At 43.6% G+C, this 18,230-nt stretch overlaps 1 protein-coding gene across 10 annotated transcripts in view; it reads right to left on the minus strand.

Annotated features, from left to right (window-relative positions):
• GPS1 (G protein pathway suppressor 1) overlaps positions 1-18,230 on the minus strand; it is a 285,648-nt gene that overhangs the window by 217,878 nt on the left and 49,540 nt on the right. For all 10 annotated transcript variants that reach the window (XM_033962197.1, XM_033962201.1, XM_033962205.1 and 7 more), the window contains one exon: positions 15,029-15,210. In XM_033962197.1, coding sequence (XP_033818088.1) covers positions 15,029-15,210 — 182 coding nt within the window. The remainder of the gene's footprint in view (positions 1-15,028; positions 15,211-18,230) is intronic.

Here is an 18,230-nt window from a genome sequence, read left to right on the forward strand (position 1 = left end):
GCTCAGTCCTGGGACCATCCCTTTTTAACATATTCATAAGGGACTTGACCCGAGGGCTTCAGGGAAAAGTAGCGCTGTTTGCCGACGACGCCAAACTGTAGTAGGTGAAAGCGATCTCACGGATGGTATGGCGCAGGATCTGATCAAGTTGGAAAACTGGTCCTCAACATGGCAGCTGGACTTCAATGCAAAGAAGTGTAAGGTGATGCATCTCGGCAGCAGAAATCCATGCAGAACATACACCTTGAATGGAGAAACACTAGCTACGACCTCAGAAGAACGGGACTTGGGAGTAATCATCAGTGCAGACATGAAAACTGCCAATCAAGTGGAGAAGGCTTCATCTAAGGCAAGGCAGATATTGGGTTGTATCAATAGAAGTTTCGTCAGCTGAAAGCCTGAAGTCATAATGCCACTGTACAGAGCCATGGTGAGACCTCATCTGGAGTACTGTGTGCAATTCTGGAGGCCACATTACCGTAAAGATGTACTTCGAGCTGAGTCAGTCCAGCGAATGGCCACTAGGATGGTCTCCGGACTCAAGGGTCTCTCATACGAGGAAAGACTGGACAAGTTGCAGCTCTACTCTCTAGAGGAGCGCAGGGAGAGGGGTGACATGATTGAGACATTTAAATACGTCACAGGTCGTGTCGAGGTGGAAAACGACATATTCTTTCCTAAGGGACCTTCAGTCACAAGGGGGCACCCGCTCAAACTCAGAGGAGGGAGATTTGGTGGTGACACCAGGAAGTATTTCTTTACAGAAAGGGTGGTGGATCACTGGAACAAACTACCGGTGCAGGTGATCAAGGCCACTAGCGTGCTCGACTTTAAGAATAAATGGGACATCCACGTGGGATCTCTATGTGGGTCGAGCAGCACTCTGACTTAATGGGGTGGGACAGTAGAGTGGGCAGACTTGATGGGCTATAGCCCTTTTCTGCCGTCATCTTTCTATGTTTCTATGAGGTAGTAAATGGGATAATTATCGTGACATCATCAGCGTAGCTAAATAGTTTTATTCCCAGTTGGGACAATTGCACACCCAATGAGGCCATGTAAACATTTAAGGAATAGTGGGGATAATGGTGATCCCTGTGGCACGCCAGATGGATTGCTCCATGTATCAGAGAGATCGTAATTAAAACGGACTTGGTAGGTGCGTGATATAAGGAAACCTCGAAACCAGTTTAATACCTCTCCTCTGATTCCAATTGCGTCTAAGCATTGTAATAGTTTCCCATGGTCCACCAAGTCGAAGGCAGAGCTCATGTCAAATTGCATGATTAGGGCACTGAGGCCCTTACTAAACAAGTAGCGCACATTGTCCAGGATAGCCGCAATTACTGTCTCAGTGCTAAACAGAGGCCTAAAACCAGATTGAGTTTCATGCAAGAGAGAGAACTGGTCGAGATATTGAATGTGTACCATTCCTTCCATGATTTTTACAATAAATGGGATGGATGCTACTGGTCTATAGTTGGTTACTGATATTGGTGATTCTTTACGATTTTTTGGAATTGGGGTTATTATAATATGACCATTATTAGTGAGGAATTTTCCATTGTTTAAGTTATTGGTTAGGTAATTCAATAGAGATAGTTTAAAGTGTAATGGAGCTGCTTTCATAATTTCTGGGGGACATAAGTCCAGGACACAGTATGATTTAGAGCACAGTTCTTCAACTGCCGGTCCGCGGACCGGTGCCGGTCCGCAGAAAATTCCTGTCGGTCCACGCAGGGCCGGCGAGATGGACGCCATAAAATTTCCTACCTTGGTGGTGTTTGCGGAAATCTTCTGTTCCTCCCAGCCTCGGGCGACCAAGACAGGCTGCCGACGTCGGGCATTCCCTCTGTGAGTCTCGCCTATGCGGAAACAGGAAGTTGAAACAAAATAGGCAGGACTCAGAGAGGGAAGGTCCCGACATCGGCAGCCTGTCTTGATCGCTGCCCCTGCCGAGTCGCCGAAGAGGGCCGCGAGGAAGCTGAAAGTAGAAGGGATATGGTCAGCGTGCGTGGTGGGGGGCAGCATGTGGATTGGGGCCATGAGCAGCATCTGTGCTGAGAGTCTGCCCACGTGCAGGATGGGGCGGGTAGGGGCCTCTGGCTCGTCTTGGGCGGCAGGGCCTGCAGTGCAAAGCTGTTTTTGCCGGCTTGGGGGGGTCGCGAATGTGCAGGGCACAGCAGGAGTAAGATCATGGGGAGCCTTCAACAGTGGCTGTCTCCTCTCCTAGCAGCTCTGTACTTACCAGGGCAGTGATTCACTTTGGCAACTTCCCCTTTCCTCAGAGGCGGCAACGACCCAAGGCTGCCTAAGGAAATCACTGCTGCAGGCAAGTACTGAGAGCTGCTGGAAGGAGAGGAAGCCACTGTTGGAGGCTGGGAAGCTGCTAGATAAAGGGAGAGCTGCTACTGCACCTGGAGGGAGGTAGAAAGAGAGATACTGCTGGGAGGGGAAGAGGGAAATGGATGGGAAGAGAGCTACTGTTAGATAGGGGGGAGGAGGGAAGGGAGAAGGAAAAAAGGAAGGAAACAGCTGGAAGGGAGATTAGAGGAGGGAAAGGGGAGAGACAGGAATGAGAAAGTAGAGAGAGATTGATGCTGGAAAGGGGGTCAGCAGAGAAATGAGAGAGGGATAAAGATGCTAGATCTGGTGTAGGAGAGATAAAAATGAAGAAAGCAGTGAAGCTGGAATGAATGATGTAAAAAGGAGAGAGGAGAGAGGAGGTACAGGCTGGATGGAAAGGGGAGAGAGGCATAGAAAGAAGTCAGATACATATGGAAGGGGGAGAGGCCAGACAGTGGATAGAACGGGCAGACGTTGGAAAGAAGAGTGGAAAGAAGATGAAAGCAGAGACCACAAAAGATAGAAAAAAATTATTTTATTTCTATTTTGTCATTATAATATATCAGATTTGAAATATATATCCTGCTAGAGACATAACTGGGGACTGCAAAGCCTAATACTATTCCTATCATGTGTGACTGCTATATTCTGTTAGCATGATATTTCTGTGTAGCATTCTGTAATAATTTGGCTTGTTCAGTTTTCTTGATAGTAGAGGGGATATATGTGAAGGAGAGGGGAGACAGGGGTTTTGTTGGTCCTTGCTCTGAATATTTATATTTATAAAATGACAATTGTACAGAATATTGTTTCTTTTTATACTTTAATAAAATACATTCAATATAAAATCATAACTGAGGCTTGTGCAGATGGGATCAGATGGTTTGTGGGGACCGAGCTTGCGGAGACGGGGTGAAAATGTGTTTTTTTATTTCGGTCTTAGTGGTTTGCCGGTCCACAAAATAATTCTTTTGTTTCTGCCGGTCCACGGGTGTAAAAAGGTTGAAGAACACTGATTTAGAGTATTTGTTATATAACTTGATGTAGTTATTCCATTCTAAATTGTGGAAGGAACTCCAAATCATGTCCGCTGATATTTCATTTCTTTCTATATCAGTTGATTGATGTTCGTATTTGGGAATTATCGAGTAGTTATTTATTAGGTTTTTAATTTTTGAATCAAAATGTTGTGCTAGATAATTTGCTGAGGGTAACTTGATATTACGCATGGGTTAAGTGTAGCGTGTGGTGTCAAATAAATTTGTAACTATGTTGAACAGTTCTTTAGTATTAGTTCCTTTTGAGCTAGTGTTTGATGAGTTAATTTTGGATGAGTAAAATGTTTTACGTTTTTCTTTTATCTGTTGTTTGTAGAGTTTTATGTTGGATCTCCAGTTGTCCCGGTCTGACAGCTATCCCGTTTTTTTCCAGATTCTTTCTAATCGTCTTACTGATTGTTTCATTGTTAGGAGTTCGATGTCAAACCATTTGTTGTATTTGTTTGAGCAGCTTTTACCATTTCATTTAGGGGCAATTTTATCTAAAATGGATGTGCTAGTTTTCATCCAGTGATCATAGAAATTAACTCCTTCTTCTTTTTTTTTTTAATTCAATAAATTTTTATTGAGTATTTTGAAAAATACAGGGAGCAATTCAGATACATAAAATAGTATAACTTTTTGTATATATATGGTTTATAAATGTAAAATTAACTATAAAGGATTATAGTATTAAGAAAAGCTCAGAGTAATGAAGATGTTTATGAAGACTGTATGAGAAAAAGGTGAGAAAGAACAGAATAAAAATTAAGAGAAAAGAAAGAAAGAGAAAGAGTGAAGAAAAGAAAGGGAAGACAGGAGTGTCTACAAAGCAGAGCGTACATATGAATCTAAGAATGACCAGGGTGATTTCTTGCTTTTCAAATTCCTGGAGATTCGGAGTGTGAATTTATTCTCATATGCGTATGATTCAAATCTATGATACATACATAGTGAGTTCCACCAAAACGTATAATCTAATAACGAAAAAGATTTCCAATTTTTCAGAATGTGCATGAGAGCAGTCACAAACATGGTATCAATAAGTTTTGGAGGACATTTTGATTGCGCGAAGCAGGGATGTTGAGATCGAAGGATTATAATGTCCATAGAAATCTCTTCTGAGCAGTTAGTGATAGATTGTATGGTATTCCAAATTTGGGTCCAAAAAGAGCGGACTAAAGTACAATGAAAAAACATATGATCAAGAGTTCCCTCCTCTTTCAAACAATTCCAGCAAACAGAGTCTAGTTTTAGGTTGGCTTTCCACATGCGGAATGGAGTCCATATTGCATTCCACATAATAAAGAACATTGATTGTGAAACTCTAGAAGATAAAAGCGGGCGGTTTGTTGAAGACCAAAAGAGTTCCCAGTCAATGTCAGAAAGCGGAGTGGTGAGTATATTATCCCACTGTTTCATAGATTGATATGAAAAAGTGAAGAAATGATCTCTCAGAATATTATAGAAAAAAGATATAGCTTTTCCTTTTGATAGAGACCATAGAGACCAATGGCAGATAGTATTTTTGGACGACATGAAGTCATACCGTATATTCACAGAGGACAGCACTTCAATGAGTGAGATCCACTGTGAATAAGCAGAGGAAGGCAATAGGTATGTGGAGCAGAGTGTATCAAAAGGAATTGATTTATTGAGAGTAGATAATTGATGAGCAAACCATATACCCGCTCGCTGCCACCGTTTCCTTGAAAGGGATTTGCCTTGGTTTTGGATTTTGGGATTATTCCAAAGAGACATGAGTGGGCTAACACTAACTGAGATCTCAGCTATATTATCTAAATGATGGAGAGCATGCTGCTTTGAATTCAACAGAGAATACTTTCTCAGATGTCTAGGTATTGATATCATTAGTAAGCAGGAGATGTGTAGAGGTTTGCATAGAAAACACTCCATTTCAAACCAAGTAGGAGGGTCTTGAGAAAAGGAGTCATTAACCCAGTAAGCTCCATATTTAGCTAATGAAGCAATATAATAATGGTAGAAATCCGGGAAGTTAAGACCACCGTTAATTCTAGAGGCCTTCAGCTTGGCTAGAGCAATTTGAGGTTTTTTCTTGTTCCATATAAATTCAGATAGCTTCCTATTTAACCAATGGAAAAATGATTTCTGGCATAAAAGAGGAAGCATAGAGAGAATGTAATTAATTTGGGGTGCTAAGGTCATTTTGATGGATGCTATCCTACTCCACCAAGACAAATAAAGTGGAGACCACCGAGATGTAGTGTTAAGAACTAAATTTTTGATTTTAGTTATATTAAGATCTTGAGCAAGGATCGGATCCTTGTGTATTAAAATCCACAAGTATTTCACAGCTTCATTAGACCATGTAAATGGAAAGTTAGTCAAATCTGATTGAAGAATGTTATTGTTCAGAGGAAAGATTTCTGATTTCTCCCAATTGACAGAATATCCAGAAAATCGGGAGTATTGTTTGATGATATGTATAAGATGAGGAAGAGAAGATTGAGGGTTCCTAAGAAAAATTAAGACATCATCAGCATAGGCTGCTAATTTTAAATTTCGATCAGAAGAGGGAATTCCGTTAATTAAGGGGCATTGTCGAAAAGCAGAGAGAAGAGGCTCCAACACTAAATTGAACAGTAGTGGTGAGAGAGGACACCCCTGTCTAGTGCCTGTGAAGGGGAAATTTATTGGATAGAGAATTGTTAATTAGAATGCGAGCGGTGGGACTGTGATATAATGTTTCTATCCATTTCGTAAAAAATGAGTCAAAATTATACCATTTCAGGACGCAGAAAAGAAAAGGCCATTCCACTCGATCAAAGGCTTTTTCAGCGTCTATAGCTAGGCCTATTATTGGGTCTGTCAATGTTTTAGCGTGAGCATTAATATGGTGAAAGAGGCGCAGGTTATCTCCTATATATCTTTGTTTGATAAACCCCGTTTGATCTTTATGTATAAGATGTGGAATCACTTTGGTAAGTCTTAATGCAAGTAATTTTGCCATTATTTTGTAATCTAAATTAAGGAGAGAGATAGGACGGAAGTTTTTGACCAAAGTGGCGTCCCTGTCAGGCTTAGGAATTACTACAATGGTGGCTTCAGTGAAATTAAATTGTTTATCTGGAGTGGAATGGAGGAAATCATAGTATGTAAGGAGATGAGGAGCTAAGATGTTTCGGAATTGTTTAAAAAATTCGTTAGTGAAACCGTCTGGACCAGGGGCTTTCCCAGTCGGTAGGGAAGATATGGCAGCTTCTATTTCTGTTATGGTTATCGGAGAATCTAGTTCCAATTTAAGAGAGTCCGATATGGTCGGATGAGATAAGGAGGAAAGAAAGGAGTCTATATTTGATTCAGAAGTCGCAAGTTCAGATTGGTATAATGAAGCATAAAAATTTTCAAATTGAGAAGAAATTAAAGATCTGGTTTTGACTAATTGTCCTAATGAATTTTGGATAGATGTGATATGTAGTCTTTTGGATTTAATTTTAAGGTATCTGGCCAAGGGGGCGACCCATAAGATTATCTCCCATATAATGGCCAGAATTGGAGATGAAGATATCCCGTCTGGCTGTGCATGAAATTAAAGTATTATATTCATATTTAAGTTTTTGGATACTTTGGAGAATATTTGGGTCATGTAAGTGATTAGACATATGCTGTAGTTCTAATGTTTTAATAGAGTTTTCTAATTCTTTTTCCTTTATCATGGACTGTTTTTTTTTTCCAAGAGGCAATTTTTATCAATTCACCTCTAAGGGTTGCTTTGTAAGCTTCCCAGACTATGGAAGGACAAATTTCAGGGTCTTTAGAGTTATTTTCAAAAAATTCTGCTGTGAACGAATTGATTTTTTCAACAGTTTCTTCATCTAAGAGTAGGGCGTTGTTCAGTCTTCAAGAAGGAGATTCTTTACGCGAAGCCGAGATAGAAATATATAAAGAAATGGCAGCATGATCCGTAAGAGAGATTGGATGTATAATAGCATTGGTAAGATCCTGAATGAGAGAAGAGGATATGAGAAAAAAATCAATTCTCGAGTAGGTATTATGTGGTGGTGAAAAATATGAGTATTCTCTACCTTTCGGGTGAAGTAATCGCCAGGGATCCACAAGTGAGAAGGCATCATTTAGAGCCTGAAGAGCTGTGAAAGACTTGGATTTGGAGGGTTTACAAGAAGAAGATCTATCAATATACAAGTCTTGGATTTGATTAAAGTCCCCTCCCAATATTAGAGAACAAGAACCGAATTCAATTAACTCCTTCTTCTATCTTCGCTTATAGATCATATTGTGACCAATATTCCTCTGGGTTGATATGGCCCCTTGTGAGGTGCTCTCTTTCTGTCTGTGGGCGTGTCTTAGATTTTAGCCGAGTCCAGAATAGATTGAAATAATAAGTGAAATGGTCAGACCAGATATCATGACACCAAGTACCATCCGAAAGAGAGATGAGAGGATTTATGATCTCCTTTATGGACATCGCTACCACATCTAAATGATGGCCTTTTTCATATGTTTGAGTGGGTGAAGGGAGATTGTAATTGAGTAAAGAAAGAAAGTTTTTAAAGTCTTTCGCTTCTAGATTGTCTATTTCATCTAGATGTAAATTTATGTCTCCCGCAATTAGATTATGTGATGAAGTGATTGAGTTATGTAGGACAAATTCGCAGAAGTCCTCTCTAGCTTTTGGTCAGCTTTTCGGTGGAACATCGAATAATATACAAGAAAGGGAATCTTCTAGTTCCTTATTGCTAATTTTACAGGCTAATATTTCTAATTGGTTGGTCATTTTGGAATCCAATAGTTCAACTATAAATCCTTCCTTGGCGACAATTGCTAATACTCCCCCTCTTCTTCCATCACGATTTAGCATGTGAATTTTAAAATTATCTGGTAGAAGATCATTTATTATTGGGTCATCTTCAGACAGTAGCCACGTTTCCGTTAGGAAAAGACAGGCTATTTACTTGTTGTTGATCCAATCTTTAATTAAAAATGCTTTGTTCCTAACAGATCTGGTGTTAAGATATGCACAAGGAATGGAAGTAGATGTGATAGTTTTGATGTACGTAGTGGTTCTGATAGGTTTTACTTCCCTTATCCTTTTATTTTTTAGGGTACGTTGATGTCTTCCGTTGCTTGATATGGTTTGCTCTGTCTTCCTGTTGGTTAATTATAAGCCTGATGGATAGATCAGGATAATGGGCTGAGTGTAGCTGTGGATAGAGTGACTTAACATTCTTGATGCTATTGCATATTAGATAGATCAGTAGAATCAGTAGGAGATGCTTGCTTGCAGATTAAACTGACTCCTACTTGTCCTAAAGGCTATTTGGTGTTTCTGTTACTTCCAGTTTCTAGGATAATTAATTAGCAGTGAATCAGATGGCACTAGATCAGATTCAATAACAACAGTTAAATTAACAGTTAAATTAGTTAAATAGCAGTAAATCGGATATCCCTAAATCAGATTCGATAGCCACAGTTAAATTAACAATTAAATTAATAATTAAATTAGCAATAAATCAGGTAGTACTGAATCTGATTCAGTAGCAACAGTTTTAAAGTTATGTGCACCATAGGTTGGCTTGTACTACAAGTACAGGCTGGAATAAAAGAACCAAAGTTGGCAAACTGAGGAGGGTAAGCTTGGTTCTGAGATGATTCAGCCGTGCACTTAAGTGGTGGCGGCGAGTGCAGGCTGGAATAGATAATACAAACTTAGGTTATCTAGACATGCAAATAATTAGGTTGACCAGTCATGCAAATACTTATCAGTTTGACCAGTGGAAGGAGGCTTCTTTTGTTCCGCTCAGATGCTTTACAAAGGCGCGTGCTAAGACGCAGGTGCCTTTGCCGTGCGCCTTAGCCGTCGCGCCGAACAGCCGAGCGCCGTTCACTCCGCTGAAATTTAAACTGGTCCCGGCAGGTCTGGGATGGGCGGAGCAGGCTCTCACGCCCAGCGGGGACGGGGCAGGAATGAGGCTCCAAGGCTGAGCTGGACCCCTGCAGCTGGAGTTGCTAACGGGCTTCTTCCCTCTGCAGGTCAGGGCTGGCGAGTTTCCCCGCTCTGCAGGTCACTTCTTCAGCATCGCCGGCAGGGCCTCTCTCTCTCTCCTCCTGCGGGTTAGGCTCCGAGGCTGAGCGGTAACGCAGCTGCCAACGTCGGGGTTGGTGTGGGCGTCTTTCCCTGCTCTGGCAAGTTCAAATCTGCTCCTGGCAGGCCTGGGATGGGCGGAGCAGGTTCTCATGCCCAGCAGGGACGGGGCAGGAATGAGGCTCTGAGGCTGAACTGGACCCCTGCTGCTGGAGTCGCTAGCAGGCTTCTTCCCTCTGCAGGTCCGGGCTGGCGAGTTTCCCTGCTTTGCAGGTCAGTTCTTCGGCGTTGCCGGCAGGGCCAATCTCTCTCCCCCTGCGGGTCAAGCTCCGAGGCTGAGCGGTCCCGCAATTGCCGACGTCTGGGTTGGTGTGGGCGTCTTTCCCTACTCTGGCAAGTTCAAATCTGCTACCGGCAGGCCTGGGATGGGCGGAGCAGGCTCTCACGCCCAGCGGGGATGGGGCAGGAATGAGGCTCCGAGGCTGAGTTGGACCCCCTCTGCAGGTCAGTTCTTCGGTGTCGCCGGCAGGGCCTCTCTCTCTCTCCCCCTGCGGGTCAGAGTCCGGGGCTGAGCGGTCCCGCATCTGCCGACGTCGGGCGACCTGAGAGATAGGTTTGAAGGTGGATTCCAAGGATGGCAGCAAACAATAAAGCAGAAAATACTGCTTCAAACTTACCAAAAAGTTGTGAAAAAACAAGTCCACAAGTCCTAGCAACCCTTCAGGAACGGCTTGAAAATGTCTCACGCACTCCTTCAAGTTACATAGAAACTTTACCAAAAGATAAAGCCCTGCCCATTGTGAGGGCCCCGGCAGGGCGCTGGATCTAGAAACGGGGGCGGGGGGGGAGAGAGAGACAGAAAAGGACCTTGAGGAGGGGTGGGCAAACAGACTTGAAGACAGGGCAGATGCTGGACTAGAGGGAGGAAAGAGGGGAGGACTCAAAATGTTAGCAGATAGAAGATAGAGAGAGGGAGAAACCTGAAACAAAGGGGAGGCAGAAGAGAGGGGGGCAGATGTTGGACTTGGGGGTGTATAGAGGGAAGAGAGAGAAAGAGACTGAAGAGGTGGAAAAATTCTGGACCAGGGTGGGAGGAACAAAGGAAGGAGAGAGAGGCAGACAAAAGACCTGGAAGAAAAGAGAACAAATTTTGGACATGGGGGGGGGGAGTTGTAAGCAGAAGAGAGACAGAGAGAGAGAGAGAGAGAGAGAGAAAGACAGACAGACAGACAGAGACCTGCACCAAAGGGGAAAGACAGGAGTCAGATGCTGGACTATGGGAGGTACAGACAGAAGAGACAGAGGCCCTGAGGAAGAACAGAGAAATGGAAGATCATAACAGAGGAGGGAGACCTGGAACAAAGGTGGTGGGAGGTACAAAGGAAAACTGACACTGGATCTGGGGAGGGTAAGCAGCGGGAAAAGAGATAGAGACCAGGACCCAAACGAGCTGGATTGTGAAAGAAATGTTGGATGCACAGTCAGAAAGAAGTCCAACCAGAAATTAATTAAATCACCAGTCAACAAAGGTAGGAAAAATGATTTTATTTTCAATTTAGTGATCTAAATATGTCAGTTTTGAGACTTTATATCTGCTGTGTGTATATGAAAAATGAAAGGAAAAAAATTGCATTAAAATTAGTAGGGGAGGGGGGGACAGGGTGCAAAGCCTGGCAAGGAGTGTGGGGTTGGTTGCAGAACTTGGCAGGGAGTGAGGGGTTGGATGCAGAGCCTGGTATATGTTTGTTAGTACAAAATTTGGTTCAGACTGTTTTTTTTCTTGTTTTCCTATTCTAAATCTAGGGTGCGTCTTATGGTCAGGAGCGTCTTATGGAGCAAAAAATACGGTATATTATATTCCTAGGAGTTCCAAAGAAATAAGGGAAGAAGGGGAAAATGATAGACTGGTTTCAACAGATAGTCTGAACATCTCCCAATTTTTAGAGTCTTCTAAAGATTTCATATCTAAACATGCCACATTATTGGTAACCTTCAAAAGATGGAAAAATAGCAAATCCTTAAATTGTACTTTGTGAATAAGAAAGCACTGTTTTGTGGACAACAATTGAATATTTTCCCGGATGTGTCCAGACAGACACAATTTAGGAGAAGGCAATTTCTACACTTAAACCTCAAGTTTTGGCTGTGGGAGCTGCATTTTTCCTAAAATTTCCTTGTAAGTGCCTTGTAACATATGGGAATGATAAATTTATTTTTGTAGATTCATTACACTTGGAAAACTTCTTGAAAGATAAACCTGTGCAGAAAGTTTCAGATACTAATTTGGTTGAAGATAAAAAATGACATATTTGATTGAAGCCTATTTTGCCTGCCAGGAATACTCTATTTTGTTTTAATTTGCTTCTCATTATATAACTAAAGTGTAGTAGTATTTGGCTCAATTAATGTGGACTGGAATTGATGTTCACTTTTGCCTGATTAGATTTGTTTTATGTATGACATTGTTTATTTTCCTATATAAAAAAAAGAAGACGACTTGAAGCGGTCCAGATGAGGCCAACGAAAATGGTAGAAGGTTTGCGCCAAAAGACGTATGAAGAGAGATTGCAAGCACTGAATATTTATATCCTAGAGCAGTGTACCTATGGACCGGCGGAAATAAAATAATTACTTTGTGGACCGGCACTGAAAAACACTGGGCTAAGTCCATCTCTTCCCAATCTCCGCCCATGACCCCGCTCCCATAATAGTGCTAATTGTAACACCATATATATATCTAATATAATAAAACGCTAGGCCACGCATGCGCAGTTCCTAAGTGTGCGCCACTTTTCCGTGTAGTGACAGATAGGAGTGCGCATGCGCGGCTTAGGGTTCTGTTTTTCACTCTGCCATGCTCTCTGCTGCTCCTTGCTGTTTTTCAGTCTGGCCTGCTCCCTGCCGTATTGTATTTTTTCATTGAAAGACGCGGCGGTGACTCCTCACGGGATCATGAGAAGAGCCACCGCCGCGTCTTTCAACTAAAAAAATACAACATGGCAAGACGAGCAGGAAGCAGGCCAGACCAAAGCTCCAACTTTAACTGCCAGTCTGGCCAGCTCCCTGTTGAAAGACGCAGCGGTGGCTGCTCCATTAATGCCGTCACCGCGATGTACGGACCCGCAGGTAGGAGCCGCATGCCCCTACAGTACTCTCTCCCTTCGTCGCCGCCGTTCGTTCTTTCAAAGATGCAGCGGTGGCTACTCTCACGATCCCCGCCTGCGTCGGACTTCCGACGCAGGTGGGGATCATGAGAGGAGCCAATGCCGCGTCTTTCAATTAAAAAAAAAAATACTCGCTTTTAAAATCTTCAGGCGCGAGCGGTGGCTTGCCGCACATGCCCTGACCTCCAAACCCCCCTGTCGGCATCTATTTTTCCTCCTCCTCCCTCTCGCATGCTCACAGCGTTTAAATGAAAAGCGCTGCACTGTGCTGCCACTGGCCTCACCATCTCCTCTCCACTGCGGCCCGCCCTCTCACAACTTCCTGTTTCCGCTAGGGTTGGCCACACTGTAGAGAAGACACCGAGGCCAGCAACAGCGCGGTGCAGCGCTTTTCTGTGAGGCAAGTAAATTTCTGTGGGGCATATGCACAGGGGGAGCAGAAAATGAATGCTGCTGGACGGGGAAGGGAAAAGGAAGGGAACAGGGGGAGCAGGCAATGGGTGGGTGCACAGGGAAGAGGGGGAATGCTGCTGCTACACAGGGAAAGGGGGAATGCTGCTGCACAGGGAAGGAGGGAATGCTGCTGCTGTACAGGGAAGTGTGGGTGAATGCTGCTGTACAGGGAAGGGGGAAATGCTGTTGCTGCTACACAGAAGGGGGAATGCTGCTGTTGCTGCACAGAGAAGTGGGGGAGGGGGAGAAAGGGAAAGGGGGCTAGGGAGCAATCTTGGTTTGCTTTGGGGGGAGACAAAAAGGGGCCATGGAGCGAGACAGAAAGATAGGAGGCAGCGCACGAGAATGAAAAACAGACACACAGAAAGACAGCAGGCAGGGAGAGAAACAGAAATAAAGAAACACAGACAGGAAAAGGGGGCCAGGAAGAGAAACAGACAGAAAGAAAGACAGACAGTGGGAGGGTGCTAGAATATGTCTATCTGTCTTTCTTTCTTTCTGTGTCTCTCCCTCCCACTGTCTGTCTTTCTTTATATATATAATAATACCCTAATGTGCAAGACTCTGCATGCAGTACAACCCCAGAGGAAAAGAAATAAATGCATTTCTTCCTGAACAGACAGCAGATGTAAATCAATCACTAAATAAAAAAATAAAAGCATTCCCCCTACCGCTGTTGTCTCTCTCCCTCCATGCTGTGCCTTGCCTTCTAGCCTGCCCCCAAGTGTTATCTTCAGGCCAGTCCACAGTGCGATCAACGCGGCATCTTTGGTCTGGCTCCCTGAGTGCTGCATTGCACAAAGCTGTGGGCAGCGGCTCCTCACACGCATCCCGCGCCTCATCTTTAAACAACTATTGGAACATGTATATAACTTGATCCTGGAAGTAAAACATCCCCACAGCTCACCAGCTAAGCTAGCTGAGCCATCGCCGCTGTTCTTAATTCTCCCCGGCCCTAGAAAAATACTAGAACCCACAGAAAAATTCAAAATCTGCACGAGAGGCCCACTACAAAAATATGGGGAGGTGGAGGAAGGTTGGGGAGGGATACAGCACAAGTACCACCGGGTTTAACACCCCCGAGGTTTGACGGATCCCCAAACAGAACCCACCCAAACTCTATCCGGCACAAAAAGGGGAACCAGGAGTCCACAAACAAAGTTCAAACAGTGCTAAGAGAGGAGCTGAAAAGCCTTACCACCTGCTACCGGAGACTGAGGAAAACTGGGGTAGCAAGAGGGGCATGCTATACTGATATACAAGTTTGATCTCAGTCTCCACCTGCTGGAAGCAGTGAGGCATATTATCCAATCGTAAGTACTATGCCAGTGTGCCAAGCAATACAGAATATGGATTACATAGTTCTCTAAATTGGATCTCTATTTACTTTCTGGCTCTAATTCGAAACAGATCCCCTTAACATGTTTATATCAGAAAGTCTTCTTGCTGTTCCTCAAGAAAACAATGGCAGTGGGTAGAGAATTAGCCTAATGGTTAATGCAGCAAACTGCGATTCTGGCGAACTGAGTTCAATTCCCACTGGAGCTCCTTGTGACCCTGGGCTAGTCACGTAACCCTCCATTGCCTGGGGTACAAAAAAAGTAAGATTGTGAGCCCACTAGAGACAGAGAAAGTACCTAGAACAGTAGTGCTAAAGAAATGACTATCAGTAGTGGTAGTATTGGTAAAGCATCATGGGCAGTTTGGGGCTCCTGGAAAGAGATAGCACCTCAAATTGTTTCATTGAACAAGATATTAAAAGACAAGGGTTTTAATATTTTCCTGTTTGTGAGCTCTTCCTTTAACATGTGGCATGTGGCATTTGTGATACTCAAAAATACAACAGCAAGATAAATAAGGAAAGATTTCCAACTCTATCACAAAACATATAGAGATGTCGATGACTTTGTCTTCCAGCTCCAGTTGAAATTGCAAAGATATACCTGGAAGCTTCAGAGAGCTTTCGATGAATCTCTTCATACACATCCACATTAAAAGTTCTTTGGACAAAGGACAGCGCCATCTTGAGCGCCTCCACTCGCAGCTGTGGGCAGTGTTCAGCAATAAACTGTAGTCGCTCAATGCGCATCAGCCCACTGTAACTTGATGCATACTGCTCCAGATCCTGCAAAGAAGAACGGTGGAAGCATTAATATACGAGTCTCAGGACTGCTGAAAGAAGAGTTGTTTGCTAAGGGACTGCTTAAGTGACTTCCCAAGTTCTTGACTGTCTCTCATCCCTTCATTTCAGCTTAAGAATTGTGGATGTGTGAAAAATTAAGCCACTCCGCAAAGATGCAAGAATTGTTTTTCCGTCTTTCAAAGTCCTTATTTTACATGGATTTACATGTTGGGGCAAACTTATGACACTAGCTGAAAAGCCTCAAAGGAAATGAACCCAGGAGAACACTTAAAGTGACCTGAGGGAGGGGCAAATTGAAAAACATCAAAATAAGCCCGTCGTACAGAACAGAATGCTCGGAATGGGGCTCTGCTCTTTTCCTTAAATGCTTTGATTTCCGATTTTTGCCTATGTGCATTACTTTTGCACTTTACACTATTGTAAAATTTTGAAATGATAAAACTAAAAAGAGAAAAAAATTACAAACACCAATAACATAAAAGTACTTAAAAACTTGAAGAAGAGACCCATTAAAAAAGGTACTCCTGCATATCCTTCAAAACTTACCTTTTGAATTATCAGGAAAAGAGTTAATAGATTTGGCATAAGCTATCTCTAAGTTCCTTTAGTAGAGGGAAAATAAACAAGGATGAGACTTAATTCGTTTATGATCCCTAGGGTGGAGGAGAGTATGGTTGGGTCTCCTTGACATAAAATCTAACATATAGTTTGTTTAATACAAGCTAGAGACTGGGTGCTGAAGACAAGAAATTTTTGTAATTTTACTTTGTAAAATCTGTAATTTGGGACTCTGTTGCATCTGAAAGGAAAGTCCCTGTCTGCTCCCCCCCACCCCCAGACAAAACACATTTCTACAATCTGTGAAATGGGCCTGGAACTTGAGATGGAAGAGATCTGGCATATCATTTCACTTCTCTACTTATTGTATTTACCTTTACTTGGCAATGGAGATTCCCCCCAGGCATGTTGGAAAAGGGCTTTTAAGAGTGGAGTCAGAAAGGCATAAAGCTGTTGCAACAAAGGAGTGGGGAGGGTGACCCGCTAGTGCATTCCTTCCAGATGTTATATAATATATACAACAAATATCAGCCTCCTCAAATGAGGCATTACATACAAAGTACTGTGGAGCAGTACCTAGGATTCTGGACAACTACTACTTTCAAAGACAAAGGGTACCTTTGGAGTGGTCTACTTCAAAAGACGGTCCAAGGTTCCACTATCTCAGGAGGTGGTACGTAAAGGGCTTCTAGGGAGAGTTTGTGAGGAAGTATCAGGCAGCTACTTTCCAACAAACCAATCAAAACAGCTTGTGATTTAGTAGAGGATTATATACCCGGGGATTTTTTTTTTTTTTTGGGTGTGAGAGGTAGGGCATATATTTGGCAGAAAATGCAACTCTTAGAAATCTACACTATTAAGAGGAGGAGTGGCCTAATGGTCAGAACCACTGCCTTGGTACCCCTCAGATTGCAGGTTCGATCCCCGTGTCGCTCCCTATGATCCTGGGAAAGTCTTTTAATCCTTTGTTGCTCCAGGTACTGTAGGTAGATTGCAAACTGCTGGGACAGACAGGGAAAAATACTTAAGAATACCAGAATGTAAAAACCACCTTGATGATATTGCGAAGGGTGGTATATAAGAAGTACCTTAATAAACAAACATGCTTTGTATTAGAGAATGACACGGTGGCAGTTTACCCGCGGCCACCGCATTTTAGCCGCGGGTCACCCGCCGAAAACGGGGAAGAAAACTAGCAGTCGCTGCGGTGAATGGTCTTGTCCCCGCAGTGAGGCATGAAGGATCGCGCGGTCCCCGCAGCTCACACCCGCCTGCCCAATCGATTCTAGTGTTTAGCCAGCTCTCTTCCCTTCTCCTCACCTTAGTTTGTAGATTTTCTTTTTCGGCGACCCGCACGCTATCAGAGAGCCGCGTACGCGCGGCTGCTCAGTGTTAAATCTTCTGCTCTGACGCAACCGGAAACAGGAAGTTGCAGCAGAGCAGAAGATTGAACACTGAGCAGCCGCGCGTGCGCGGCTCTCTGATAGCGTGCGGGTCGCCGAAAAAGAAAACCTATAAACTAAGGTGAGGAGAAGGGAGAGAGCTGGCTAAACACTAGGATCGATTGGACAGGCAGGTAGTGGCTGCGGGGACCGTGCGATCGCTAGTGTTCCCGGCTCAAATTGGAAGGAGGGAGTGAAAGGGAAAAGGATTCTGGGCCAAGGGGATAAAAACGGAAGAAAAATCCACAGCAGGAAAGAAAGGGAAGGACAGGCAGGTGAGCCAGATGCTAGAAGCAGGGGGGGGGAAGAAAGAGGGAAAAAAGCTAGATGGGGTTGAAAAGAAGAGACACACTGGTATGGAAGAGGAAGATAGGGGAAATCTGGACACAGGAAGGTAACAGAAAGAGGGGAAATTATGTGCATGGGGCATAGGGACAGAGACATAAAGGGGACATGCCATGGGGATGGTATATGGACACAGGGGGGGCAATGACAGATACATAGGGGAGATATTAGAAATGGAGAAAATAGGAGCACAGAAGCGAGATGGTTTGTGGGGATGGGACAGGGACCGAGCTCGCAGGCTCCAGTGGCTTGCACAAATTACATTGTAACGTGCCATGAAAATAAGAGGGAGGAAGGTAGATAGATAAGCCACGTGAGAGGAGCTGAAGGGTAGTAGAAAGGAACAGATGGTAAAGGAGGGAGGGAAGGGTGGTGGTGGAAAGGAATAGGACAGACATTGAAGGAGGGTGGAGAGGAACAGACCCTGAAGGGAAATGTGGAAGACAGAATGGGAAGAAGACAGATGCCAGACTATGGGGGAGCGGAGGGAAGAAGATGGGTGCTAGACCAATTGGGGGGGGGAGTGAAGGGAGAGGCACAGTAACAGCAAATGGAAGACGCAGAGAGAAGACACACAGTGGATGGAAGGAATTGAATGAGAAGATGTGGAAAGCAGAAACCAGACAACAAAGGTAGAAAAAAAATTCTATTTATTTT

Source organism: Geotrypetes seraphini, chromosome 10 (assembly GCF_902459505.1).
Source record: "Geotrypetes seraphini chromosome 10, aGeoSer1.1, whole genome shotgun sequence".
NCBI lineage: Eukaryota > Metazoa > Chordata > Amphibia > Gymnophiona > Dermophiidae > Geotrypetes > Geotrypetes seraphini.